The sequence below is a fragment of the Notamacropus eugenii genome, chromosome 6 (genome assembly GCF_028372415.1).
Source record: "Notamacropus eugenii isolate mMacEug1 chromosome 6, mMacEug1.pri_v2, whole genome shotgun sequence".
Taxonomy (NCBI): domain Eukaryota; kingdom Metazoa; phylum Chordata; class Mammalia; order Diprotodontia; family Macropodidae; genus Notamacropus; species Notamacropus eugenii.
In genome coordinates, this window is record NC_092877.1 from 208,262,362 (window position 1) to 208,290,265 (window position 27,904).

A 27,904-nucleotide genomic window follows, 5' to 3' on the forward strand; every position below is an offset into this window, starting at 1 on the left:
GCATCTAACCCAGGGCCTGACACATGGGAGACCCTTGACAGATACTTGTTGATTGATTATAAATCAACAATTTAGTCCTTTGTTAATTGCTGCTGTTGAGTCATCTCTGTGATCTCACTAGCAATTTTTGTGGCAGAGATACAGGAGTAGTTTGCCATTTCCTTCTTCAGTTCATTTTACAGATGAGGAAACTGAGATAAACACAGGTAAGTGACTTGCCCAGGGTCACACAGCTAGTAAATGTCTGAGGCCGGATTTGAACTCAGGAAGAGGAATCTTTTCTGATTCCAGGTCCAGCGCACTTTCCACTGGGCCACCTAGCTACCATATTAACAATTTGACAATCTCATAACTTTTTTAAAACATCTATTCACATAAAACTTGGGTTGGAATTTGATTTAGCACCGTGGAGGATTGTCCCAAGTTAACATAAGCTCTTCAGCTTTTCCTTCTCTGAATTTTCACCTCTACCATCCCTCTCATTTTCCAAATAAATTAGTAACTTGTCCACTGTCACACAGGTGTGGCAGAACATGGATTGGGCATTGACATCCAATCCATGAGTCTTTGCACAACATCATGCTACTACCAAGGGTTGGGGGTATACAGATCCCTTCTTACCTTTGTTTTGATTGAGATAAATTTGGGTGGGTTTTTTCAGAAGGGATCTTACTAAGGGGAAGGTAAAACAAAGCATAATCAAAATAAATTATGACTTATAGAGTCAGAAAATCCTATTCTAAATATTATGATCTAGACACAGACGACTTAAAGGAACACCCTATTCTATTCTTATTTCTCACACTCAGTTCTCTCTGGCAAAATCAGCAGACTATTAAGTTTGATTCTAATTTCTGTTATGAGGCTCAAGTTTTCCACTTCCGGTTCTAGGCTAACATCTAGATCTGTCAAAGGATAATTTATGGAGGTCTAAAACTCAAAGAATAGTCAATCAAACCTTTCCCAGTTCAAGTTCCAACCACTTTTCCAAGTCTCTTTAATGACATCCTTAGGATCCTCCCTGAGGAATGTGTCCAGATTCTCATCAAAACAATTTTATAATAATTATCAATACTAAAAAAAAATAATAATGATTATCAATACTTTAGACAATTTCCATTGATGACAAAGGAAGAGATTACTTGGCTCATAAGCATATTGGGGGAGGGGGGAGATCAAGTACTGAAATACTTACAGGTACCTTCATTTTAAATTCATCTCTATTGAATTTGAAAGCAATGTCTGAGAGAGTCCTTTGTAAAAATCCTGTTGGGCGCAGAACAAGGACAAGTTGCAGGTTCCCTGGGAAAGATGCCTGTAAGTAAAAAGATATTGCTTAGAAACAACATATGGCTACTGCAGCTCTAGGGTGAAGTTAAAACTCCAACTATAATATAAAAACACCAATTCAGAAAAATCATGAAGTATTTTCTGAACACTTACTTATTAGACCCCCCCCCCCCCACAAGCCCTAACACAGCATTGGGTCCAAGTTGTTGTTCATTCTTTTCAGTCATGTCCGTTCTGGATTTTCTTGGCAAAGATACTGGAGTGATTTGCCATTTCCTTCTCCAACTCATTTTACAGATGAGGAAACTGAGGAAAACAGGGTTAAGTGACTTGTCCAGAGCCACCTAGCTAGTAAGACCAGATTTTAATTCAGGAAGAAGAGGCTGGATTTCTGACTCCAGGCCTGGCAGTCTATTGACTGTACCACCTAGCTGCCCATTGGGTTGAAAGTAGGTGCTTATTAAACATTTGTTCACAGATCAATAATGGGACATTAATTTAAGCAAAAGAGACGAAAATATACAATTTACTATAGGTTTTGGGTGGTGAACATATAGTTGGTTAAAGGAAAATTATACTAAGTAGGTTCATGATGACTTCTCTTTCCTAAGTTCACTGGGAAATGGTTCTTGGATTATACATGTCAGTTACTGTGGGTGACTAGATGATTTAGATGTAATTTTGAGCAAACTAATTTTAGTGGGCTAAATTGTTTACATTTGGGGCTGCTAGATGGTGAAATGGGTAGAGTACTGGACTTGGAATCAGGAAGACTCATCTTTCTGAATTCAAATTTGACCTCAGATACTTATTAGCTGTGTGACCTTGGGTAAGTCACTTATCCTTGCCTTCTTCTACTTCTTCATCTATAAAATGAACTGAAGAAGGAAATGGAAAACCACTCTAGCATCTTTGCCAAGAAAATCCCCAAAGGGTCACGAATCATCAGACATGACTGAAATGATTCAACAACAGCACAAAGATGTTTACATTTTAACAACAACAATAGTTTTACATGGCTCAATGACACTGATAATGTGGAGTAAGTAGTCAGATTTGTGCTTTTCTGATGCAAGAATGGAAATACATCATGCGAGCTATGTAGTTAACAGTATTACAGTAATCTAGAAAAATTCAATAACTCAAGAAAAGCTTCTTTATATCATTTTCCATTAAAATACTGTAGTAGACACTGAAAACCACAAAGTTTTCTAACCACAAGCTCACTAACTGATTCTAGTAGAGGTGTCTATCAGCTCTGTGTGACTGGTTCTCTATTAGAAAATCCAATGGATTGAAAAGCTCTTTTGGGTTATAGGGATACAACACTAAAATACAAAGCTACCAGTAGGCAGAGATATATAAATTCTCTTAGGAGCAGCAGAGGACAGTAGAATTGTAAACCCTTAGAAAGCATCTATGCTAATCCCTACATTAAGCATGAATCTTCTTTTACCATATCTCTGACAAGTGGTCATACAGCCTCCATTTTGAAGGCTCCAGTGATGGAGAATCCAGTGCCTGCCTAAGTGGCCCCTTCTGTGATTCAGACAGCTCTGTTTAGAAATTCTCTCCTATACTGAATTGAAATATGCTTCCAAGAAAGTACTATAACTTTACACCTACTAGTTGGAGGAAAACAAGTTTGATCCCTTTCCCAAGCAATAGTTCTTCAAATATTTGAAAATAACTACCCCATCTCTTTTATACCTTCTTACTGTAAGCCTAAATAACCATGGTTCCATCAACTGATCTTCACGTGATCTATTTTGAGTTCCCCCAGCATCCTAGTCACTCTGGACGTGTTCTAATGTATTGATGTCCCTGCTAAATGCAGAACCTCAAATTGGACACAGTACTCTAAGTGAGATCTGTTTGGTTTAGAATTCAGTACTTCCCTTCCCTCATTATAAACCCTAGATTTCTATTAATGAGTCAAGTACTGAGTTGATTTTGGGGATTCCATGTCATGCTGTTGAGTTCACAGTCCCTTAAAAAATTCTCATCTTTTTCATGTGAACTGAATCCAGTTACACTTCCCCTATCATACAAAGGTTGGCTAGGAGGGGATAAAGGGGAGGAAGATGGGGGAGGAGTGGTGGTGGTGCTGATGGTAAGACCAAAAATTTTACACCTCATGGTGTGCAAGTTGTCATTGTTTTACTATGACTGAATGCCTTCTGGCTCTGTTTAGACTTAGAAAAGCCAGCAGACTTTCTGCAGGGAGAGCAAGGAAAACCTGAAATCCATTTCAGCTCATTATCTCGCTCTTTTGCTTCTGCTGCGGCTTACTGAACAAGCCCAATCCCCAAGGCATTTGTATGTTTGATGAAGCCAAAAGCAGGGTTGGATGAAGAAATTCTTCTTAAAGAAATACTTACTTCCTTGAAAGCTAACAGGAAAAGAAAAATACTCTACTTCCCCAATTTCGTCAAGAGAATTAAGGAACAATGTGGCAATTATGAGTGAAATCAATTAATTGTATCATTGACTGCAACTTTAATTACTGTAGAAAAACCAAATCTGTAGGGTTCTGTCTCAATCTACGAGTCATAGAAAAGACAACAACCTGGTTGGTAGATGACCTCATGGTATTAGGATCTGAGGTTTCCCTGATGGATTCCTACACATCAGGGCAGTCTTGTGTGGAAAATTCTGCTAATTAAAGCAGGAAAGTGCTTTGGGAGCCAAGAAGCACAGGGTACTAAGGAAATAAATACACATAAAAAGAAAAAAATGATTACCAATTCCCTCCGCAAATCCTAGATCACAAATTAAAATGTCCATTTTATTTTACTTGAAAACTATTTCCTTCCATGTATTTCTGGAAATGTATGATTCTGGACACATGGGCAAAAAACATTGAAGGCAACATAAACATAAGATTCCTTTACCCAGACAACTCTCTATTATCTATGGCAAAGGAGACGATGGAGAAAATGGAAAAATAATTCACAGCTAAACATCTCATCTATCTTTCCTTCAACCTGATCTATTTATGTATTTTATTCATTCAAGCCTTCACACCTTTGCCTTTCCTTTTCTATCTACCCATATACATTCTTTGAGGATCATTTCAAGTTCTACATTCTCCCTGAAACTTCCCTGTTTTCCCCAAGTCCTTTCTCTTCCAGGGGGGCTCTCAATTTCCCCAGCTGTCAATCATCTCTCCCTCCTCTAAAGTCTAACAGAATTCACTTTACTGCTAGTACCCACTTGTGAAGCATTTAGTCATATGCTGCCTTGTATTCAACTTTTCATGAAGTACCTTATTTTCTCAGTTGGACTACAAACTCGCTGAGTGCAAGGACCCTCTGCCCTCTGGTTTTCTGCGTCTTTTAGAGGGACCTAGAGAGTTGCTGCGGATGTCATTGTTTCTCAATAAATACTTTTTCGATGAACTGGTTTGATTGGAGCTCCTATTAAATGGTAACCTGGTAGCAAGTACCAACAAATACCCTCCCCCCCAACTTATATATTTCAAAGCACAGTTGTTTGCAATAGCAGATATGATCACAAAAAAATCTAAGCCACTGTCTGGAGTCAATCTTTGTTCCGAAAGTTTTAGCGGCTTGCTTTGACTAAGAAAAACAAGTGAAAACTTACTGTAGTATCATGTTACCTAGAAGTCGGAGCGAAAGGTTGAGTAGATTGTTTCAAATTATTCCTCTATTCCATTATTGATGAAATCATGCAAATTATTTCTGAAAATAAGTCTCAGAGTAAGACTAGGACAAAGTACAAAAACACTGTTCATAAATTCCCCTCAATCAGAAATAAACACAGTACTCTGCAAATAGCATATAGTAGGGGCGCTATAAATAAATGTGGATAGAAGCTACATGGTAGAATAATCTCAGAATTTTAGAGTCTACCCTGGAAAATATAATTAATAATTAATTAATAACAATTAATAATTGAATGCTTCATTTTGGGGGCCAATATGCACGCAATGCCATCCTCCAAAAATACAAGCTAGTGAGTATCTCTGGACTGATGACAGTCACAAATTTAAAACCTAGACCCTTAAGTGAAACTTTGCAGTGACATAAACAAACAAAAGGAAAAAGTTAGCAGTCAAGAGAGTCACTGCCTGCTTTGCCTGTTCAGATATTTGACCTGAGCACACAGTATATAACACGAGTCATATTTTATGCCTGAAGACTTAAGATATTTCTGGGTCACCTTTGATGAGTCAAGAGCAAACTTACACCTTTATTTATGAAACTAACACTATTATTTAGGGAAAGGAATTGTTAGTGATGTCTTTTGTGAAGTGACAGAGAATCATGTCCTCTGAATTCCCACAGATCAAGTAATGGTACACCACATGATTACACCTCAAGGGCACTTAAGTGGCAGCAGTGATGCCATATTTCAAAAAGTAAGCTCCTTGGGGGCAGGTTGAACTTAATCATTATTTTACTCTCCCCCTGAGATAGATCCATGCTCAATGTTTCAAGCAGATCACATTGTCTAAACTTTTAGATAAAGGCAAGAGAAAAAAGATGCATTATCAAATCAATAATTTTATTTTCTATGCATATCTTTTGATAAAGTCACTTAGGTGACTGGTGACATTATAAATAAGTTCCCTGTCTTTTTATTTTCTAGTTCAGGATTTTGCCTACTTTTTTTAAATTTAGAATATTTAACTGATTATCTCTGATGCAGAAGGCATTGTACTAGGTGCTGGGTAAACAAAAATAAATAAAACATTTTTTTTCTCAAAGAGTTTATAATATGGTAAAGAAGATGGTAGAGAATAAATATCTTAAAATATAAAGGAGAACCATACAATAAAAGTGATAAAGGTGCTAGGATGGTTTAGGAGAAAGAAAAATCCACTTTTCATGCTTGAAGGAAAGAGAGCAGGTGGTCAGGTAAGGCTTCATAGAGGAGGAGAAACTTCACTTGAACCCTGAGTTAGGATTTCAAGAGTGTAGAGTATGCCATAAGCAAAGGCAAAGAGATGTTCCAGGGTAGAAAGAATGTGTGGAATAATGAAGAATTCAGTATGACTGGAGCACAGAAAATATAAAGGAGAGGAGTGAGAAATAAACCTGAAAAGCTGTGTAGGCAAAATGCCCAAGGCTTTGATGACCAGGCTCTAGAGGTTAGCCTTCATTTGACAGAAAATAGAGAAATCATTGAACGTATGCAGAGAGCCAATGTGATCAGAGTTGTGTATTAGCAAATCCACTCTGATAGAGTGTGTAAGATATGGTGGAATAGGAAGAAACTGGAGGTGAGGATGTTATGCAGGAGGCTCTCATAATAGTTTACCTGACACGATTTGAACTAAAATGGTGGCAGAAGGAATGGATAGGAGGGGAAAGACATGACAGACTCTAGAGGTATAAACGATTGTACTTAGGAACTGGGGGTTGTAGTAAGGAAAGAGAAAAAAATATTCTTGAGGTTTCAAGCCTGGGTTAATAATGGAGGACCATTAGTGTTAGGAATACAGCTGGGAAAGTTAGAAAGAGGGTCAGATTTCAGGGAAAGGTACCAATTCTGGTTTTAGATATGTTCTATTTGACATGTTGGTGTGATATCCAGTGGAGATGGCTGGAAATACAGTCATGGTCTTGAAGATAATTTTGAAGTCAACCACATAAAGGTGAAATGGCTAGAGGCAAAGTCCTAAGGAGTGATTTTTACATTTGGAGTAAGAAGCAGCCTCCTCACAGTGGAGGGGAAAAAGGAATGAAGACCACCCCACAGGAGAGAGGAAAGACAGAGACCCCTGGGCAAAAGAGTTAGCAGCTGAAGTCTCTCTGAAAGAACGTTGTTTTACTGTTGTTGAGTTGTTTCAGTTGTGTCCAACTCTTAGTGACCCCATTTGGGGTTTTCTTTGCAAAGATACTGGAATGGTTTGTCTTTTCCTTCTCCAGCTCATTTTACAGATAAGGAAACCGAAAGAAACAGGGTTAAGTAACTTGCCCAGGATCATACGGCTAGTAAGTATGTGAGGTCAAATTTGAACTCAGGTCATCCTGACTCCAGGTCCAGTGCTCTATCCACTGGGTCACTTGGTTGGTAGATCATGTACCTTTCACTTCAATTGGTGGGAGGTGAATTCTTACCCCAAAAGGGATAGAGACAATTACAAAAGGTAAAATAGATAATTTTAATTATATAAAATTAAGAAGCTTTTCCACATGCAGAACTAATGCATCTAACATAAAAAGGGAAGTAGTTACCTGGGGAAAATCTTTGTATCAAATTTCTCTGAGAAAGTATATGAGATAGAATCAATATGTAAGATCAAAAGCCAATAGATAAGTGGTAAAGGATATGAACAGCTAATTCTCAAAAGAAGAACTGCAAACTATTTACAGTCTTACAAAAGAATATTCTAAATTACTAATAGTAAAAGAAATGTAAAACAAAGTGACTCGGAGGATTCATCTCAAAGTCATCAAACTGGTAGAGATGACAAAAGATGGGAAGTCATTATTACAGGGGTTGTGGAAAGACAGGCATATTAACACACTGTTAGTGGAACTATGAATTGCTATAATGATTCTGGAAAGCAATTTGGAATTATGCAAGTAAAGTGATCGAGATGCCCATATCCTTTGTCTCAGAGATTCCACTACTAGGCACATATACTTTAAGGAGGTCATTTGTAATAAGAAAGGCACCATATACATGAAAATATTTATAGTAGCACTTTTTGCAACAGCAAAGAATTTGAAACAAAGTAGTTAGCCAGAAATTACAGAATAGCTAAATTGTGGTACGCTGATTTATGCTGAAAGAAATAGCAAATACAATGAAAAGAGAAGTGTGGAAACACACTAACTGATAGGAAGTGAAGTAAGCAGAGCCAGGCAAAGAATACGCCCAACAAAATAAATGGAAAGAATCATCATACTAAAAAATAAAGGTTATAGAAGTGTAAACAGTAATCTTGGCCACAAAGATGAGATATGAGAAGACCTCCACAGAGGTGCTGGGTGATCCGCTACACAGAATGTCAGATTTTATTAACGTATTGATAAGTTTTGCTGAGATGTTCCCCCTGCACTTTTAAAAAATTATTACAGGAGATGACTTTCTGGGAGCAGGGGGGAGAAACGATACAGGGAGATACATAAAAACAAAATATATTGATAAAAGCTATTAAAAAACATATATTATCCTTTAAAGCAGGGACTACCTTGCCTTTTATTTTTGTATCCCCAGAGTTTAGCATAATGTCTGGGAAATAGCAAGCACTTAATAAATGCTTTTTCATTTATTTAAAAAAAACACAGAGATATAACTAGGTTGAGGTGATGAAGATTTAGCCTAGGGTGCCAATATTTGCAGAGTGCCAATGACATCTGCATTCCATTTGCAGCATACAACAATTGTGGTTAGGATCCAGTTACCAAGAATAATCCCTGCTTTGGCTGCATTTCTGGTGAGCTCACCCATCTTCTAGCATATTCCCACCCCCTCAGTAGTAACTTCATGGTATACTCCCTAAATTTTGACTGCTGAAGCCACAAAAGTATCTAGTTAGGGTTCTCTTGGTAAATAAATATTAGGGGAGTGTGTTTGAAGATGTCAGCTATAACAACATTTCAGTCTTTAGGTATTAATAAGATCATTATAACACATATTCTACCTATAGAAACTCTATGTTATTTGTTTTTGGATGGGTTTCTAGTAGGGTTTCTTCCAAGTTTGAATTATGATATGGATCTTGGCTGCAAACACAAAGTTGGTAGGGATGGAATGGCGGTGAGTGTGTAAAGTCCCCTGACAGCAGAAATTATTTCCTTTTGAAAATATTTTTAGCATTAAGTGGTGCCTTTAAAAGAGAAGACATTTAATAAATATGCTCAATGGAATTTGCTACTGTGAATATAACCTACTGATAAAAGAGAAAGGAAGTGGATAGAGACAGAATTGGAAACAGAATACAGTTTTTTAAAATGATAATTTTATACCACTATCTAAGGTTGAACTCATCTCATAAAATAATCCATAAAATCCAAATAAGCTTCTTTGAAAATTTGAGTTTCGCAAAATAGATTTTAAGAATCTTACCATAGCCTAAGAAACTTTGCCCATGTTAGAAGTCTCTTGATAAATAAATATTAGGGTAACAGATTTCAAGTCAAAGGATCTGGATTCAAATAACACCTATTATCTGTATGATTTTAAGTATCAATTTTCTCATCTATAACATGAAAGAGTGGAATAGATTAAGGTTCTTAACCTTTTCTGTGTCATGGACCTCTCTGATTATCTGGTGACTCCTATGAACCTCTTATCAGAACAATATTTTTAAATATGTGATAAAATATATAGAAATTTAAAGGATACATATTATATTGAAATAGTTATTGAAAAAAAATTTTTAAGTTACTAGACCACAGTTTAACAACCCTTGGAGATGGTTTTAAGTTCCCTTCCAGGTCTAAATCTATAAACTTGATATCATTCAGCCAAACTTTCTATAAGTATTCCTAAGATTTAAAATTAACCAATTACATACATCCAGCAGTAGTCATTTCCATAATTATACTTTGGTACCTTTCTATACGGCCAGCTAGATTAATGGACCCGAAGGCAGAATTCCTAAAGTTCTCCTTCAATGGAGGTAAGAACTTGACTCATGTCTACTAGATTTTATATGGTTATTTATTTTGAAATATGGATATATAAGTTTCCTCTACAAAGTCCTACCCTCATGGTACAGTATGGCATGGAGGTAACCCTTATGCTGGAAAGGTTTCTAAAACAGACTAAATCTGTTTTATCTAATCACCAGTAACTGGCTAGTCACCAGGGCATGAATTCTTTAGACATAGACACCCATGAAAGAAAGCCAAATGTAGAATTAACCTCAATCATCTGTGGCCCCCTTCTGCTTCTTTAGAAATAGAGGCAGAAAAGAAGGCAGAAGTTTTTGGACTTTAAAAAGTTTCTGAACTCTAAAATAGCTGTTTGTACTCTTAAATGGGAGAATCTTGTACAGTACCCAATGGATGAACACGCTATTGGAGGAACTGGATCATGTTAAACTTGACATTCCACTATAAATAAAACAAAATAATGGGGATTACAGCTTAACTGAAGGCTCACTCCAAGTTTCTCCTTGGAGAGGAAAATAAAGGCATTGGTGGAATAGGTTTTATTGCTTATCCAAAGGCAACAGGAAATACTATGATGATCTTGACATGGTCTCCAAATTAAAACAGCACATACACTTTAATTCAGTGACTTTAATGCAAATGAAAACAACATATATACTTTAATTCAGTGACTTCAGGTGAGGACAGCAAGAAACATTAGAAAACATGGACCAGGAGAAAGAAATGAAAGAAGCCATCTGATTTTAGTAATTCTAAATTCTTGCTCCCAAAGTCTCTTATTGGTCTGTTCAATATGATGTTCCTAATAACCCCCCAAACCAAATATCCTAAGTATCCCAGAACAGAAGCTTGTATTATCAACTCAGCCTGTAGGGACAAAAATAGCTCTAAAATCAGAGCACATTATGTAAGTGCAAAATTTCATTGTAGTTGCCAAAGATGTTTACTGGTAAACAAGTGTGTGTGTGTGTGTGTGTGTGTGTGTGTGTGTGTGTGTGTATTTGCATCACCATGTGGCAGACTGTGACTTTTTGGTTTGGGGAATGGATATTCTATGCAAGAAATTCAGTGAGTGCCATTAGAAGATGATACATTTTTTAATACAAAAAGTTTACTAAAAGTCATCTGCTCATCTTCATCCCATTCTTCCTCACCCCAAACTCACCTCAGGCTTCCCAGTCTGGAACTCTGGGTTCCTGACTGTGATAGCTTTCCATATCTAATTTAGACTCAGCCTAACCAAGCTGTTTTCTGACTTTCTATATCCCATACTGCCATTTTTACTTGGCTCCTATCCCTTGCTGTCCTACATCTTATTCCAGCAACAGTAATCAACTCAACTCAATTATTCCTGGAAAAGACGAGTCTTTAACAAGAAGAATGGTTCAGAAAAACCTGGGAAGACTTATATGAACTGATGAAGTGAGCAGAACCAGATGACTATTTATTGTACATGGTGGCAGCAATATCTGAAGGATGATCAACTGTGAAAGATTTAGTTTCTGTGATCAAGACAATGAGCCAGAGGATCCATGATGACAAATACTATCTACCTCCAGAGAGAGAACTGCTGAAATCTGAGTGCAGATGGAAGCACTCCTTTTCCACTTTCTTTATATTTATAGGGAGTGGAGGTTGTATGTTTTCTTTTTTGCAACATGGCCAACATGGAAATGTTTGCATGTATAATTGCACATGTATAATTGATATTATATTGCTTGCCTTCTCAAAGGGTAAGAGAGGGGTGCAAAGAAGGGAGAGAATTTGGAAGTTAAAATTCTAAAAAATGAATGTTAATTTTTTTCACGTAATTGGGAAATATTTAACAAGATAAAAAATGATAAAATCTAAAAATAAAATGTGTCCTGAAAAGATGAGTCATTCAATTGAGCTGTGACTCCTCTCATTGTTCCTGTTGGTTCCCAGACTAAAACACACCCCTTCTTTCCCATCAGTCTTCCATACGCATTCTCTTCCCCTATTAGATTTAAGTTTTTTGAGGGCAGGGACGATCTCATATTTTGTATTTGTACCCCTAGCACATAGTACTCTGCCTGGCACATAGTAAACACTTGATAATCAATAATAACAAATATTTTCGTCTCCCCATCCTTTACTCACACTTAATTAAAGAGAAGCTGTAGTCTGAATTAGATGAATAAATGAAAAAGTATCTAAGTTTAGTATGTGCCAAGCACAGCCCTTAGCTCTAGCTTATAATATAAAGTAAAGACAGTACATGCAGTTAGGTGGCATGGCAGATAGGCTCTGGACCTGGAGTAGGGAAGACCTGAGTTCAAATTTGGCCTCAGACACCTACTAGCTGTGTAACAACCCTGGACAAGTCATTTAACCTCTGTTTACCTCATATGTAAAATGGGCATAATGATATCACCCATCTAGTTCCCAGGGTTGTTGTGGGGATCAAATTAAATAATAATAACAAAGTGCCTACCACAGTGCCTGGCACTATGGTAGTGCCAGCTATACAAATAAGAGCTATACAAATACACACACACACACACACACATAAATATAGGTATATACATATACCTATCTGTATCATCACCATCATTATTCTCAAGGAACTTAAACTCTAATCAAAAGGTTCTTAATCTAGGGCCAATAAACTTGTTTTTAAAAATAGTTTTCTAACTGTATTTCAATATAATTGGTTTCCTTTATAGTTCTATGTATTTTAAGCATTTAAATACATAGGGAGGAGTATATAACTCTAGAGTGTAAAAAGGGACCATGATAAAAACACATTAAGTACCCCTGTTATAACAGGTAAGGGGGATACTCATACTAAGAAAGTTACATATTGTTGAAGTGTGTTGTAATGTGCTCCATATTCTGGGAGGCTCAGAATTAAAAGAAAATAGAAATATGGAAATAAAAAGATTTGGTAATAGATTTAGCTACAAAAAATAGCTTAGAATACATTTAAAAGACTGTAAAACACCTTTATACTTTTGCATTTTACCCTAGGATATTAATTCATTCAATTACCATTTTAGAGACCTGCTCGCCTGGCATCGTGGCAAGGCCCTGGGGATACCTAGGTAGATACCTTACAGTTCCTCCTCTTCTTCAGAACTTAATAGGGGATATATGCACACAAATAATTAAGACACAAAAGACAGGGAGGTCAGTTCAAAGGAGATGGCTTTCCAGGTAAAGAGATGGGAGGAATCTGATAAGGGAGAGGATCAGTTTCACTTGAGAGTGGGATGGGGAGGGGTTTGTGGAAGGGCTTTATGGAGCAGGTCCAATCCATGCTGGATAAGACTTCAACAGACAGATAGGGATTGGAGCGGAGGGAGAAAATAATAGTTTATTCTGTTATCATTGTTCAGCTGTGTCTGACTCTTTGTGACCTGAGGCGGTTTGTCATTTCCTTCTCCATCTCATTTTACAGATGAGGAAACTGAAGCAAACAGGGTTAAATGACTTGCCCAGGGTCACTTAGCCAGTAAGTATCTAAAGCCAGATTTGAGCTCATGAAGGTGAGTCTTCTTGACTTCAGGCTTGGACTCTATCTACTGCCCTCAACAGGCAGCCCCAATACCCACTTACACCTAGCGTTTATACAGTAATTTAAGGTTGCAAATCTCTTTTCAATTATTATCTCATTTGATCCTCATGACAACTCAGGAAGGTCGGTATTAATATCCCTGTTTTACAGATGAGGAAACTGAGGCAGCTAGAGGGTAACTGACCTGCTCAGGGTCACACAGTTAGTAAGTATTTCAGGTTGAATCAAATTCAGGTCTTCCTGACTTGAAGTTTCAATCTCTATTTATTTTATCATCTGGCCTAATACTTAGAAACTAGTCAACAAAGTGAATTCAGGGACTCATACTTCAAAGTAGTTCTTTAAATTTCACCTGGGTGCTTTTACCTGTTGTCTGATGACGACAGTGGCAACAAATATAAATATATGTATGCATGTAACTCATATAAGTTAAAGAATTTTAAATTATTATAATTTAATTAAAACATTCAAAATAGTTTTAAATATATGTGCACATATTTTAAAAATTCTTTAAAATTACAGATGAAATAAAAGTTGATTGCAAAGAACATGGCCTCCTCTCAAAATTGTCTGATATATTTGGATTTCCTTTCAAAAGATTTTGTAATCAAAAGTTTACTTCCCAAACTGGGGAGAGCAGCATTGGAGTAGGGAAATAATGCCAGTTTGAAGGATAATTCCCAAAGAATATGGTGAAGAAATTCTAGGGGGACAAATTAGGGAAGAAAGACAAACCGAGGAAATTCTAGACGAAGATGAACAGGTTATAATAACACCTAACTCCATCAGAAAGATGTGGGACTCAGTACTGGCAGGCTACTGAAGGAAAATGGATGACAAAGTACATATGGAAAAGCTGAACAAGTAGGAGTGTCATTATACCAAGGCTTCAACGCAGCTGCCACTATTAGAGGTTCCGTACTTTTATTTTTTAATATATTTTGTTTTTTCCCCCAATTATGTGTTAAAATCATTTTTAACATTTTAAAAAAAAATTTTTTTGAGTTTCAAATTTTCTCTCTTCTTCCCTCTGTCTCTTCCCCCCCTTCCCCCTTAGATGGTAAACAATCAGATATGGGTTATTATACTATACTTTTAGAAGGACAAGAAACCCTCAGAAAAGAGCCAGGATTCAAGCACTTGAAAACAAGACTGAAACTGCAAAGTTATGGGAACGTTGATCATTTAGCCTAGTGTGCATAAGTTCTAAGGATAACTTAAAAGCATTCAAGTCAATGATGAATTACATTCAACTCTTGCTTGTACAAATGAGATTGTGTGTGTGTCTACAGTGCTTCACAAAACTTAAAAGTGCTATGTAAATGACAGCTACCATTATTCCTATTCAGGATGAAGCCTGATCATTTTTTTGCTGTGATGTAAGAGTTAACTCCTTCAGTTGGTTGGTAGATGAAGGAAAAAGAGGCAAAATTTAAATCACGAAAAATTTGCCCTCTCTAGCTCCGATGGCAAGCTTAGTTGAAAGAGAGGTGGAAAATACCTACTAAGATTAAAGTTTTTATATTTTCTGCTAATTTTATTCATCTGTATAAATCTACTACTACACAAAGGACAATTGAATAACTCTTGACTGATTTTCATCATTCATTAATTCAAATAAATATTAATTGAATTCTCACTAGGTCCAAGGAACCATGCCAGATAGCATCAAGGAATAGCGTGTCAGGAACTGTAGCTCTACAGCTGTCAGTATCATTGAACATGAAAATGAGTTACCAAGGTAGGCTGGGACACCTCTTTCTGCCTTTGAAAACAAAGTATATTCTGTTTTCTCTGAGTGAATTTAGGAGTCAGAAACCAGATTCATTCCTTTACTAAGCACCTACTACACAGGTAAAGTACTGGGCTAGGAATTTCCAGTCTCATACAAAAGAATTTATAGTGCCATAAAGGAAGTATGTTTATAATGCTGATGTTTTCTTAAAGGTCACCAATCCTAGGATTAGAGCATTCAAAGTGTCAGAAAAAAAATGTACAAAAGAAGCAAAGAGAGACCAGCTCAGTATATATTTTTCAATTAGGAAAAAAAAAAGCACCTTAGAAAAATACTCTCTTAAAAAAATGTAGCCAAAAGATTCTACTTAAAATAAGTTGGTTATGGAATAAAAAACATGACAGAATCCAACATCGAGATCATGTTTAGTCAGTTCTAACCAGACGGATAGTTGTTTCCCTGCTCAAGACAAAACAAAATCTACCAATATCAGGAAAATAATCATTTAAAACAAGGCATTTCTACAACTTCCTCAGTTTATCTTGTTGCCCTAGTGAATTCAATTATTTTTCCAGTTATATAGGTCCCTAAGGCAGTCATGGCAGAATGGAGAGAAAGGCAGTCTTGGAGACAGGAAGACTTGGGTTTAAGCTCTATTGTTGACCCATACTACCTGTATTAGCTATCAGTTACCCTCCCAGGAGCGTCCAGGCAACTCTCAAGGACCTAAAGTTACAGACAAAGTGCAGACCTGCATTGATGGAGGGCATTTGTGCTTAGAGAGTTACTCACACCAATGAACTCACAGATATGGGGAAAACAAGAATTAAAATGGCCCCCTAAGTAGTTTGAAAAAAATAGCTCCCTTCAGTATGTCATCCACTGGATAACTGCCTAGAGCTCATATACATCTTCTCCTCCACCTCAGCAGTATTGCAGAGCCTAAATCGCAAGTTCCTGCCTGGGGATATGGCTCTCTGCCTTTTTGTGCTGAGCCAAAGTGGAAGAACAAACGACTGCAGTAGAAGTATCAAAAAAGAGAATGCCCTGAAAGAAAAGAAAAAAGACTGGCACTTGCCACACAAGCCAGCAAGAACCTGCAGGACCTCTAGGAATCTTTTAGAACTTACTGCTATCCGAAGGACAGAGGCTTTCACGGATGTCCATTTGTCTTGTCTCCGATCTATAACGAGGATAAACCCAATCCCAGTGTCCTGTAAACTAAACAAGAAGACAGGACACATTATTATTATTGCAGTTAGGCAGAAAGACAAACCTTTTTCAATACATGTCTAAGAAAGCTTCAAAGTCAAATGACACCTCTTATATAATAAACCTTTTACCATTCTGCATTGCAACGTATAACTCCATGAAAAATATGCCCATGAAGAGACTGCAGCATTTCCAGAGGGTTCCCATGCAGCCTCATTGAGTCAGTTCAGGAGCAGTCCTTATCCACAGACAAACGGATTTTTGCACAGCTCAAATATCCATTTCCTTTTTTAGCTCAGTATTAGCCACCTCACATTTTGAGGATCTTGGTAAAACCTGTCATTCATGAAGCTAAACACACTGGTACTCCATGGTGAAGAAAAACATGGCAATCTCTTTCTCCGTCCACTGGCTGTTTAACCCTTTGAAAACAAGTTTTATGATCCTAATATCACATCAGTCCTAGATTCTGAGGTTTTCTTGTTCTTCCATGTTAGAAATTTGCTCTTAATGGGGCTGTTAAAATCACTTTGGGAAAAAATCTCCAAGGCTTTGGAAGGCTCACGAGCATCTCTCCAAAAGAAGATACAGAATATGCATATTTGAAATAGCCACATCTGTGAGAGGGATCACACACTTTAATTCTTGTGTAACGATGCCCTCTGCTCTTCCGCTCAGCTTAACTGCACGAGTTGCAGCCACCGAGTACAAATGAAAAAGGTCTGCTTCTGTTGGGTGATTCCACATCCAAGCCAATTGGGTAATGCCAGCAGCTGACTGGCAGCCAATCCCAACCAGCAGGGAATGTAACAGGCAGGCTCGGAATGGACTGCCTTGAACTGCTAATTTCTGAAGCTGGAGGAGTACATTTAAGTGAGAGCCATTGCTGGATTTAAGGAAAAAAATTGTGGGGAGAGAACACGCATAAATTAGGTTGGTTGTGTCCGAGCTGTATATACAGCAAACGCTAGCAGATAAATGTACATAGAAAATCTCTAAGAAAGATTCCTGGCTGTTCTAAAAATTTAATGATGATGCTAATACAAAAAAATATATATATGTTATTGACTCACTGCACCCAGCCATCTATAATATGATGGTTCCCAAATGTTTGTAGCAGTTCTGCTAAACAGTAGCAAAATAATTCTTGTTTCATACAAAAAAAACTAGTTTTGGTCCACCTTCATCACCGTAAACATCAACTATAAGCTTCAACATACACACTCAGCCAAAATATAATAATTCTGTCACCTGCTATTTCATATTTCTGTGGCTGGCTATAACATTTGATTTAATTTCATTTGATTTATGGTCAATTATTAAATCGTATGTTGAGTAAAAAAACCTTCCTCTCCTTTTCTTTTTAAATAACAAAATTCATTTATAAACCAGCTTTTTCTCAGAAGAAATCTAAGTATTTAGGAATGTTATCTTCTTTATGCCATATATGTAATGGGACTAGAAAAAAATTCTGATTTTGCATTAAGAAAAGTCTGAACTTCAAGATGCTTTCTCATTTTAGTGAGTCAAGAAAGAGAGACAGGCACCTCTAATTAAGGGATTTAGTCTAGTATTCATTTTACTAACTTTGCTTTTGTTTTTCTTATTAGGTTGTAACACACCACACACAAAAGTCTGCAAAAGAATAGGTTTAAAAATTAAAAAAAAAGTAACAGACATTTATTTTCTCTCCTTCTCGCCCTCCTGTCCCTACAATGGGAAAACCACCACCACCACCACCACCACCAACGTCCCACCCCCCCCCCCCACAAAATCAACAACCTTCTTTTTAAAATAACTACATATAGTCCAGCAAAACAAATTCCGATACGGTCCATATCCAAAAACTAGATGTCTCACTCTGGACCCTGAGTCAACAGTATCCATCAGGAGGTGGCTAGTATGTCCTAGTTACGGTTGGTCGTGGTATTGATCAGAGCTCTTACGTTTTTGAAAGCTGCTATCTTTACAATATTATTATTGCATAAATTGTTTTCCCGACAATTTATAACAACATTTTCCTCAGTCCCCTACCATGGGGCCTGTGGTTGAATCACTGTACAGTGTTCCTAGTGAGGAAACTTTTTTTTTTTTGCCAAAGTAGTTGCAAAAATTCTGGAACTTAAAGGCTTACGGCGTTACTTGAGTCACTGAGCATTTAAGTGACTAGATAGTGGTAGAGCAGAGCCCTCAACCCATATCTTCCTGACTAAGAGGTCAATTTTCTTTTTCTGGGAGGGAGGAAGGGAAGCAATCATGTCTACATGACTTGCCCAAGGTCTGAAGCTGACCTTCTGCCTTGATTCTTACCTAGCCTTTAATTATTGAATGAGCATCACTTCAGACAAACTGAGACCTAGGAAAGACATTTGCTTAAAAAGGCCAAGGTCTCCCATCACATCCAGGGCCATTACCAATCATCTTGACCTATGTGTTGCAACTGGAACTATGTATTCCAATAACTCTGGAAGAGAGAGTAAGGCTATGACTTTGCACAGCCTTCCTTCATTTAAATCCAATCCACTTGCAAATGAAGATGTCACCCTCCTGACTGTCATTGGTCCTCTTCTAGAAGGAAGGATAAACAGTCTAAGACTGGATTTGAACTCAGATTCTCCTGACTCCAGGGTCCGTGCTCTATCCACTGCACCACTTAGCTGCCCCTAACTTTCTATTGATATGTCATACTGCCTTTATAACCCACAGTAATTCAAAATTCACCTGCTCCCCTTGAAATGAATCCTTCACCAATGCCTCATCATAGCATGGAGAAAACTCCAGGCTCTTGAGGGTCACGTCAAATAGAACCCAAGCAGGCAAGACTGAGAGTATGAGACAATGAAGCAGCAGGAAACAATGGGAAGAATTCTGAAGGTGGAACTGGAAACCCTAACTTCTACCCTTCCTATGTGTGAGCCTTAATGACGTAGGCAAGTCATTTAATCTTCCTGGACCTCAGATGCCTTATTTGTAAAATAAGAAGGCTAGACCCTTTTAGCTTCCAAGACTGTGTAATTGTAGACATCTGCCATCTACTTATCAGACAAATTAAGTCAGAATATGCTCAGCTCATCATCAGAAAGTTGCCACCCTATATGCATGTGTGCACATGCATATGTCCATGTATTTGCAAGTGCATAGATGCATGTGAATACGTGTGTGCATGCATGTACATGTGTAGATACATGTGTATGTGTGTGTATTTGTGTGTGTACATGTATACGTTTGTATCTATGAGTATAAAGCTAGAAATAGCTAACGCAGTAACTCACTATAGACAGTTTGAGGAATGGAAGAGTTGGGACCTCTGACACTCAAGAGTATAATGATAAAGTAAACCTCTTCAAGGTACTGAAGACATTACTTAACCAAACTCTAGATATTCAAACAGAATATTTTGGGGATAGCTTTGAAGTTTTTGTTGAGAATGGCCACACCTATGGTTGTTGCCTCATTTTTATTTAGCACCTAGCTGGTGCCTATAAATAGATGCTAAATAAAGGTTTGTTAATGCTATAATGTTGGACTGCCACTGTAGAATTTGCAGGCATAAGGTCAGTATTTGAAAAGGTTGATGTTTTCCTATGTAATTTATGTGGTGGCCAACCAAGAAGACAGTAAGATCTTACAGTATAATTGTAGTGCTTGCTTATCTGGGTGGTTCTGCAGAACCTTAAGTCTCAGAGCATTTAGTACATGATATTGACAACTACATTTTACCCCCTTTTATAATAATACAAGGAGTCCTAAAAGTCTCAGTGCAGCTTTTAACTTTAACAGTGCAAAGCTAAGTATTTTTAATAGTGGTGGTGTTGCTTCAGTTGTGTGTGTTTGTCCTTCATTGCTGAAGAAGACCATGCCATCAGAGAAATAAGGACATGACTTGCACTTGACTTTGAGGGAGGGAGGGCTGTGCAGGTAAACAGCCTCACTTCTCCTCCAGAGCCATCTGAATTCAGTGACCAGATATTCATCAGGATGAATGGAGATGACCCAGGATGAAGCCACTGGAGTTAAGTGACTTATCCAAGGTCACACAGCTACTCAGTGTCAAGTGTCAGAGGTGAGATTTGAACTCAGGTCCTCCTGACTCCTGCACCGATGCTCTATCCACTGTCTTCATAACCCCATTTGGGGCTTTCTTGGCAAAGATACTGGAGTGGTGTGCCATTTCATTCTCCAGCTCATTTTACAGATGAGAAAACCAGGACAAACAGGGTTAAGTAACTTGCCCAAGGCCACAGTTAGTGAGTGTCAGAGGCCAGATCAGGAAATTATCTTCATTTATCCAGGCCCAGCATTGTATCCACTGCACCATCTAGAACTGCCCTTTAATAGCTAAAAGTTGTATTAAAACTTTTGGGATCCCCCTCTGAAAGACAGATAGGTGGCACAGTGGAGAGAAGCTGAACTTGGAGTCATGGAGTCCTGAGTTAAAATCTTGCTTCAGAAAATTATTAGCTCTGTGATCTGGGCAATTCACTTACCCACTCTCAGATTCAGTTTCCTCATTTGTAAAATGGGGATAATATCACCTACCTCCCAGGGTTGTGAAGATCAAATGTGATAATATTTCTAAAGTGCTTGTTTCATGCTACATAGCAAGGACTATACAAATGTGAGATATTATTACATAACATATGCAAAGCTTTTTAAGTACTACATAATTGCTAGCTATTATTATCCTAAGTCATGCTTTTAATTTTAATCTATCCACTAAGACTGAAACATCAGTTAGAGAAAGATTTAAAGATAACTACCTAAGGACATAGCAAGTCCTTTCTCCACTAAATTTCAACCATTTTCCATCCACTTAACCCTGAATTTTTACTACTTCTGATTGTTTACTTATAACATGACACATTGCAGGACATATATTGTTTTGGTTCAAGTTTGACCTACAGTTCCTAAATGAAGCTTTAGCCCAGGGGTGCAGAGCCTGTGGCCTTGAGGTCACATGTGGTCCCCTCCAGGTCCTCAAGTACGACCCTTTGACTAAATCCAAACTTCACAGAACAAATCCCCTTAATAAAAGGATTTGTTCTGTAAAATTTGGACTCAGTCAAAAGGCGGCACCCAAGGACTTAGAAGGCCACATGTGGCCTTGAGGCCGCTAGTTCCCCACCCCTGCTTTCATTTGTTGGTAGCAATAACTATGTTAGCTTTAAACGTCCTGTACAGAAAAACTCATCTTTGACTATGCCCAGCTGAGTCTGCAGTAGGCACTCATGATGCACTACGAACCATCAGTCTACTGATTTATGGAGACTAGAGCAGAAGGAGCCTTTTGGGCATTAACCTCTTTGTTTATTATTCAAATCAATAATTGCTTATTGATCATGATTCAATTCAGACATTTATTAAGCACTTATTACAGCCAAAGGGATCATATTGGGTTTTAGAGGCACTACGCTAGGTATTGTGGCAGTCTCCTTCCACCTGTCTTTCTAGTATTCTGACAAATCTAGGTGGTGCAGTGGATAGTGTGCAGAGCCTGAATTCAAATCCAACCTCAGACACTTGATGCTGAACAAGTCACCCTCTGTTTGCCTTAATTTCCTCATCTCTAAGATGGGGATAATAATAGCTTCTAGCTTCCAGGATTTTTGTAAAATGACCTAATACTTTAAAAGTGCTTAGCACATTTTCTGGCACACAGTAGGTGCTATACAGATGTTCATTCCCTTCCCTTTCCTATTGCATTTTTTTGGGGGAGGGTATAATTAGTGACAGTGGTAGAGTGTTGGAAATGGAGTCATTAGACCTGAACTTATGTCTGGCCTTAGATGCTGTGTGACCCTGGACAAGTCACTTACTTAACTTCTGTTTTCCTCAGTATTCTCATCTGTAAAATGGTAATAATATAATAGCACCTACCTCCCAGAGATGCGAGGATCAGATGAGATAATAACAGTAAAGCACTTAGTCCAGTAAACAGCACATAGTAGGTGTTATTAGCTATTGTCATTATTAAAATAATAAAAGAATCTATCCTATCTTTAAAGACTTTCACTCCTAATCCTCCTTAATAATTAATTTCAGTACTTAATATTATCACAGTTTTTTTCTGCACTGACATGTAACTTAAGTTACTATGTTGTTCTACTATATGTGATTATATATAATAAATATTATATATGTTCTATTATGTAGAACAGTAACATGATTCCCCACCCTCACAGTGTTAGACATAGGGATAAGGTCTGGATCTACAATTTCATTGACATAAGGAATTCATGGGCTTGAGAAACTCCTTTTTCCTAATGCAGGGTGTCATCTTCTCTGCTACATATAGTCTTATAATTGTCAAAATTACTGAGAATTTAACTTACTTGCTCAGGGTCAAACAGAGATAGTCCTTGAAATGATGGTTTTTTCTTTTTAACTGTGTCCTTTCCTTTTTATTTTTTTAAATTTATTTATTTTTACTTTACACCATTCAGTTTAAATTTTCTCCTCCTCCCTCTTTCCCGCCCCAAGACAGTGTGCAATCTGATGTGCGTTCTATATATGCATTCATATTATATTTTTTTGATTCCAAAGTCTGCTCTTTATCAACTATCCCATCCAGGTATTGGGAATCAATCATCAAACCTTCCTACTCAAGTCATGCCATTCCAAGTCCTTTAATTTTTTCTCCTAATTTCTAGTCTCCAAATTTAAAATAAAAACCCTAAATTACTTTTAAAAAATGTATCGATACATTTTGTTTTGGTACAATAGACATTTCCCAACAAATAATTATTTCCTTCCTCTCAAAAGTACATGTCTCACAAAAAGAATTAAGCAAAATCACCTATTTAATTACTTTTAGCCACTCTTTCATTTCCTCTCTACAACTTCTTAAGTTAGGGAGTCACATAGTAGCCTTAACATTTTAAACAGATATTATTAATTTTTGTCAATGATGCATTCTGTATGCCCAAAGCATCATGTGCCTAATTTTATATTTGTGTATCTTCTTACTCAGGGCAACCATACTCTATGGATAACTATGTTTTTGATCTTTTTAGTTTAAAGAATTATTATTTACTTAAAACATTTTTTTCCTTAAAATTCAGAGATCCAAATTCTCTCCCTTCCTCCTGCCTCTCGCCCATCCATTGAGAAGGCAAGATGCTATCAATTACACATGTGAAATCATGCAAAACAGATTTCCATATTAGCCACAGATGACTATGAATTTGAGCACCCTTCTCCTCACTTACCGTTTAGCCATTTAGTCCCCAGCTTACTTGTATGTCTTGCTAAATAAATCTGATTAAATGAATCATTCTGCATTTCTAACACTTATAGATTGCTTCAACAAATCAAGGCTACAAAAAATACTAATTTTTTCTCCAAGATCCTTGCCCTTTCCATTTTCCAAAATGGGGTCATTAGCCAGTTTACTTCACAGTATTGCAAGAATGTGTAATTTCCTTACTGTAATTAATAAAAATAGTGGATTAATATGCACTAAAAATAAGACACCAATTGGAAAGAAGTCACTAAATTGCTAGTATGTTAGTACAGTCTAATATTTATTTTGTAATGGGAGCTTTCCATTTCTATTACTACCTTGAGAGGCAACAGTATAGTAGAAAAGATCACTGGAGGTAGGAAACAACTGGGTTCAAATCTTGCCTTGGAAACTTATTGCCTCCATGACCAAGAGCAAACCATTCAGCCTCTGTGAGCCTCCATTTTCTTTTATATAAAACTTGGTAATAAATACCTATAATACTCATTACACAGCTTTGGGCACCTATAAATTTAAAACATAAAATAGAGGAAAATGTTAGACAATGGAAGGATATTCTTATGTAAGAAAAATGATTATTAATTGAGTCAAGAAAAGAAATAATGCCTTAAAAGAAATTTCTGAAATTTTTATTTTAGTTTTTGTAATTTTTAAATAATTCCCCAATAAAGGTTAAGAAGAGAATGTTAATTGTTTATAATTAACTTGCTAGCACATCTCTTAATTAGTCAAGGGTCTAACCCAAAGGGAAACAAAGATAGTTCCACTGATCCTATCAGGACAGTCTCCTTATTGCCTCCAGGAACATATTATTCCCTGAGAATTCTCTCTCCTATTAAAATCCCACCCACCCCTTAAAATCCAACTCAGAGAAGTTTTTGCACAACCAAACCCAATGCAACCAAAATCCGGAGGGATGTAGTAAATTGGGAAAGAATTTTCACAGCTAAGCTCAGGGATAAAGGCCTCATTTCTAGAATATATAGAGAACTGACCCTTATGTATAATCATAAAAGTCATTCCCCAATTGATAAATGGTCAAAGGATATGAACAGGCAATTTTCAGAAGAAGAAATTAAAGCTATCTATAATCATATGAAAAAATGCTCTAAATCACTATTGATTAGAGAGATGCAAATCAAAACAACTCTGAGGTACCACATCACACCTATAAGATTGGCAAACATGACAGAACAAGAAAATGATAAATGCTGGAGAGGATGTGGGAGAGTTGGAACACTAATTCATTGTTGGTGGAGCTGCGAGCGCATCCAACCATTCTGGAGAGCAATTTGGAACTATGCCCAAAGGGCTACAAAAATGTGCATACCCTTTGACCCAGCAATATCGCTACTAAGACTATATCCCCAAGAGATCATAAAAATGGGAAAGGGTCCCACATGTACAAAAATATTTATAGCAGCACTCTATGTAGTTGCCAAAAACTGGAAGTCAAGGGGATGTCCATCAATTGGGGAATGGCTGAATAAATTATGGTATATGAATGTAATGGAGTACTATTGTGCCATAAGAAATGATGAACAAGAAGACTTCAGAGAGGCCTGGAAGGACTTATATAACCTGATGCTGAGTGAAAGGAGCAGAACCAGGAGAACTTTATGCACAGCAACGACCACAGTGGGTGAGAGTTTTTTCTGGTAGACTTAGATTTTTGTAATAACACAAGAACTTCTTACAAAAAAAAAAAAAAATCCCAATGGTGGTTCTCAAGGCAAAATGCCTTCCACACTCAGAGAGAGAAATATGGAAGTCACTCACATAATGTAACAGATCATGTTTGTGTATGTGTATGTGTTTGTGTATCATGTTCTGATTTGTTATACGATTTCTTTCATTTATCTTAGTCTGACTACATAGCATGACTATAGTGAAAATATACTCAATAGGAAAGTATATGTAGAATCTATACAGAATTGTATGCAGTCGTGGGGAGGGAAGGGGGGAGTGGGGGGTAGGTGGGGGGGATAAAATCACAATTGTATGGCAGTGATTGTTAAACATTAAAAAATAAAAAAATAAAATAAAAAAAATAAAAAAAAATAAAAAAATCCAACTCAGAATCCATATCCTTTCTACTCTAGGTCTTGTCAAGTTTCCTCTTCCCTGAATTCTGAAGGTTTGATATGCTGTACTACATGATTTAGCTATTCTAAATTTTCCTTATTATTTTATATGTGCTTTTAATTAATTTTTATATTTCCATGAAAAATCAGCATAATGGGATCTTTTATTATTGAAATCTTTATGTCAATTGTAAGACGGCAAAGAAGTGGTCCATTGTTGAACACAGGCTGTGAAATTCTTCTTGTTCTCTACCAACAAACTCATTAAGAATGCCCTCAATTCATTTATAGCCATTATGCAGAATCAATATAAATATTTTTCTTAATAAAAGTAGTAATAAAATGATCCTGCTTATGTCATCTGCTGAACATTTTATTTTCTTCCATGTATATTTTAAATATATTATTTCTAACTAGTAGTATCTATCTCTTGCCAAGGAAAAATGATGTCCTGCTGGCAAGGATGAAAGCCCTAGACTTGGTATGAACCGCAGATGAAGAGGGGATGTGAATCTTAAAAAGATAATTTTGTTTTTTCTTCCCCTTATGCTGGAGGCAAAACATCTTGAGAGTTGAGAAGGGAGAGAATAAGGAATTCCTTCATGGCAGAAGATTTGAATCAAGCACAGGCATGGATGCAGAAGTGGTTCAGGATTTTGCTTTTGGTTAGGTAAAGATAAGGAATGAGTACTGGATGTTGCTATCCCAATCAGGAGACTAATCCATGAAGACATCACTAAAATGACAGCCACTGTGGCTGCTTGATTCTACTGACACCAATAACGATAACACTTGCTCTCTCCTTCATCTCCAAATGGGTGAATTCACATACCAAAGCTTCCCTGTTCTTTAAAGTTAAATTTATACCTTAAGTTTTAATTAGCCCCAATGTCATGTAGATAATAGATTGACCCTCCTTGTTCCTGGTGGCATGCTTCATTATTTGTAAAGGGAAAGGCAGGGAGAAGTAAGGCAGTGGCTGATAATTTCTATTGTTTTCCTAACCAACCATCTCTGAAGGGAGACTATGGTGGTAACTAAAAAGTAGATCCTATCTGTTAGAAGAGGAAAGGGAGTGGTTGTACAGGACTGGCCACACATTTTCCAAAAATGGGGGCCAGCTGTCACTGAATCACTAATTTCCTCTTCACCTACAAGAAAGCTGTCAAATCCCCACAAATAGGTAGCTATATTCTCTCCCTCTGTTTCTTCTTCCCTTTCCTTCTTCTCTCACTACCCACTAAAATTATATCCTCTTCCCTTCCCCACTGCCACAAAAATTGAAGGTTTTTGTAACAAATACAGTCAAGTGAAACAAATCAACACATTGGCTATGTCTTTGAAAATTCAGTCTTCAAGACTCATGTCCCCAGGGAGGGGTTTAGAAGAGGTCAACAGACTTGGCACCCTGCATAGGGAAGTAGTGGAATTTCCAATAGAGGACAAGGAAATGTATTTAGTTTCCATTGGATCAGTGGGAAGGTCAAAGTGGGCCACCTTAGGAGGACAAGTTCAGAGTCAGAGATCAGTTATTCAGATAAGGAGGTAAGCACTATGAACATGAAAATCTGTCTTGGAAAGAACATTGGATTTGGAATCATATCTCAGCTCTGCCACTTAATACTTCTGTGACCTTGGACCTCATTTTTTCAAACTAGATGATCTGTAAGAAGCCCTCTAGTTCCACAACTATGATTCAGCTTTTCTTATGCCCACCATAGATTTTTCCACTGTCATGAGTATGATGTAATAGGAGAGAACTGGACTTGGAGTTAGGAAAGAAATTCAAACACTAGGTATTAACCTTCTTAGTTGTATGACTGGGCACATCCTGTCACTTCACTGGGCCTCAATTTTCTCTTTTGCAAAATGGAGATAATGATTCTTGCAATACCTTTCTAGTGAGCAGAGTGCTTTGCAAATCTAAGTGTTCTATAAATATTAAGCTATGATTTCAATTGCCCTTTTTAGTTTGTAATAGGAATTTTGTTGTTCTCAGATTCTTTCTGTTCCAGGACAAACTATGGTATAATATAAAGTTATGTTATAGGGATACTGTCTCAGCTGGAGAAAAAAATGGCAAACCACTCCAGTATCTTTGCCAAGAAAATCCCAAATGGGGTCATGAAGAGTTGGACACAACAAAACATCTCAATAACATGACCTCATTATTAAGCTCTTGGTATAAAAAAGTTTTGAGTGAGA

At 37.2% G+C, this 27,904-nt stretch overlaps 1 protein-coding gene across 17 annotated transcripts in view; it reads right to left on the reverse strand.

Moving 5' to 3' along the window:
* The window catches only part of MCF2L (MCF.2 cell line derived transforming sequence like), a 362,484-nt gene that overhangs the window by 52,215 nt on the left and 282,365 nt on the right, over positions 1-27,904 (reverse strand). For 14 of the 17 annotated variants that reach the window (XM_072621934.1, XM_072621919.1, XM_072621931.1 and 11 more), the window contains 2 exons: positions 16,291-16,381; positions 1,196-1,315 (listed from right to left, as the gene is read on the reverse strand). In XM_072621934.1, coding sequence (XP_072478035.1) covers positions 1,196-1,315; positions 16,291-16,381 — 211 coding nt within the window. The remainder of the gene's footprint in view (positions 1-1,195; positions 1,316-16,290; positions 16,382-27,904) is intronic. The other 3 variants (XM_072621928.1, XM_072621923.1, XM_072621918.1) reach the window with 1 other exon arrangement.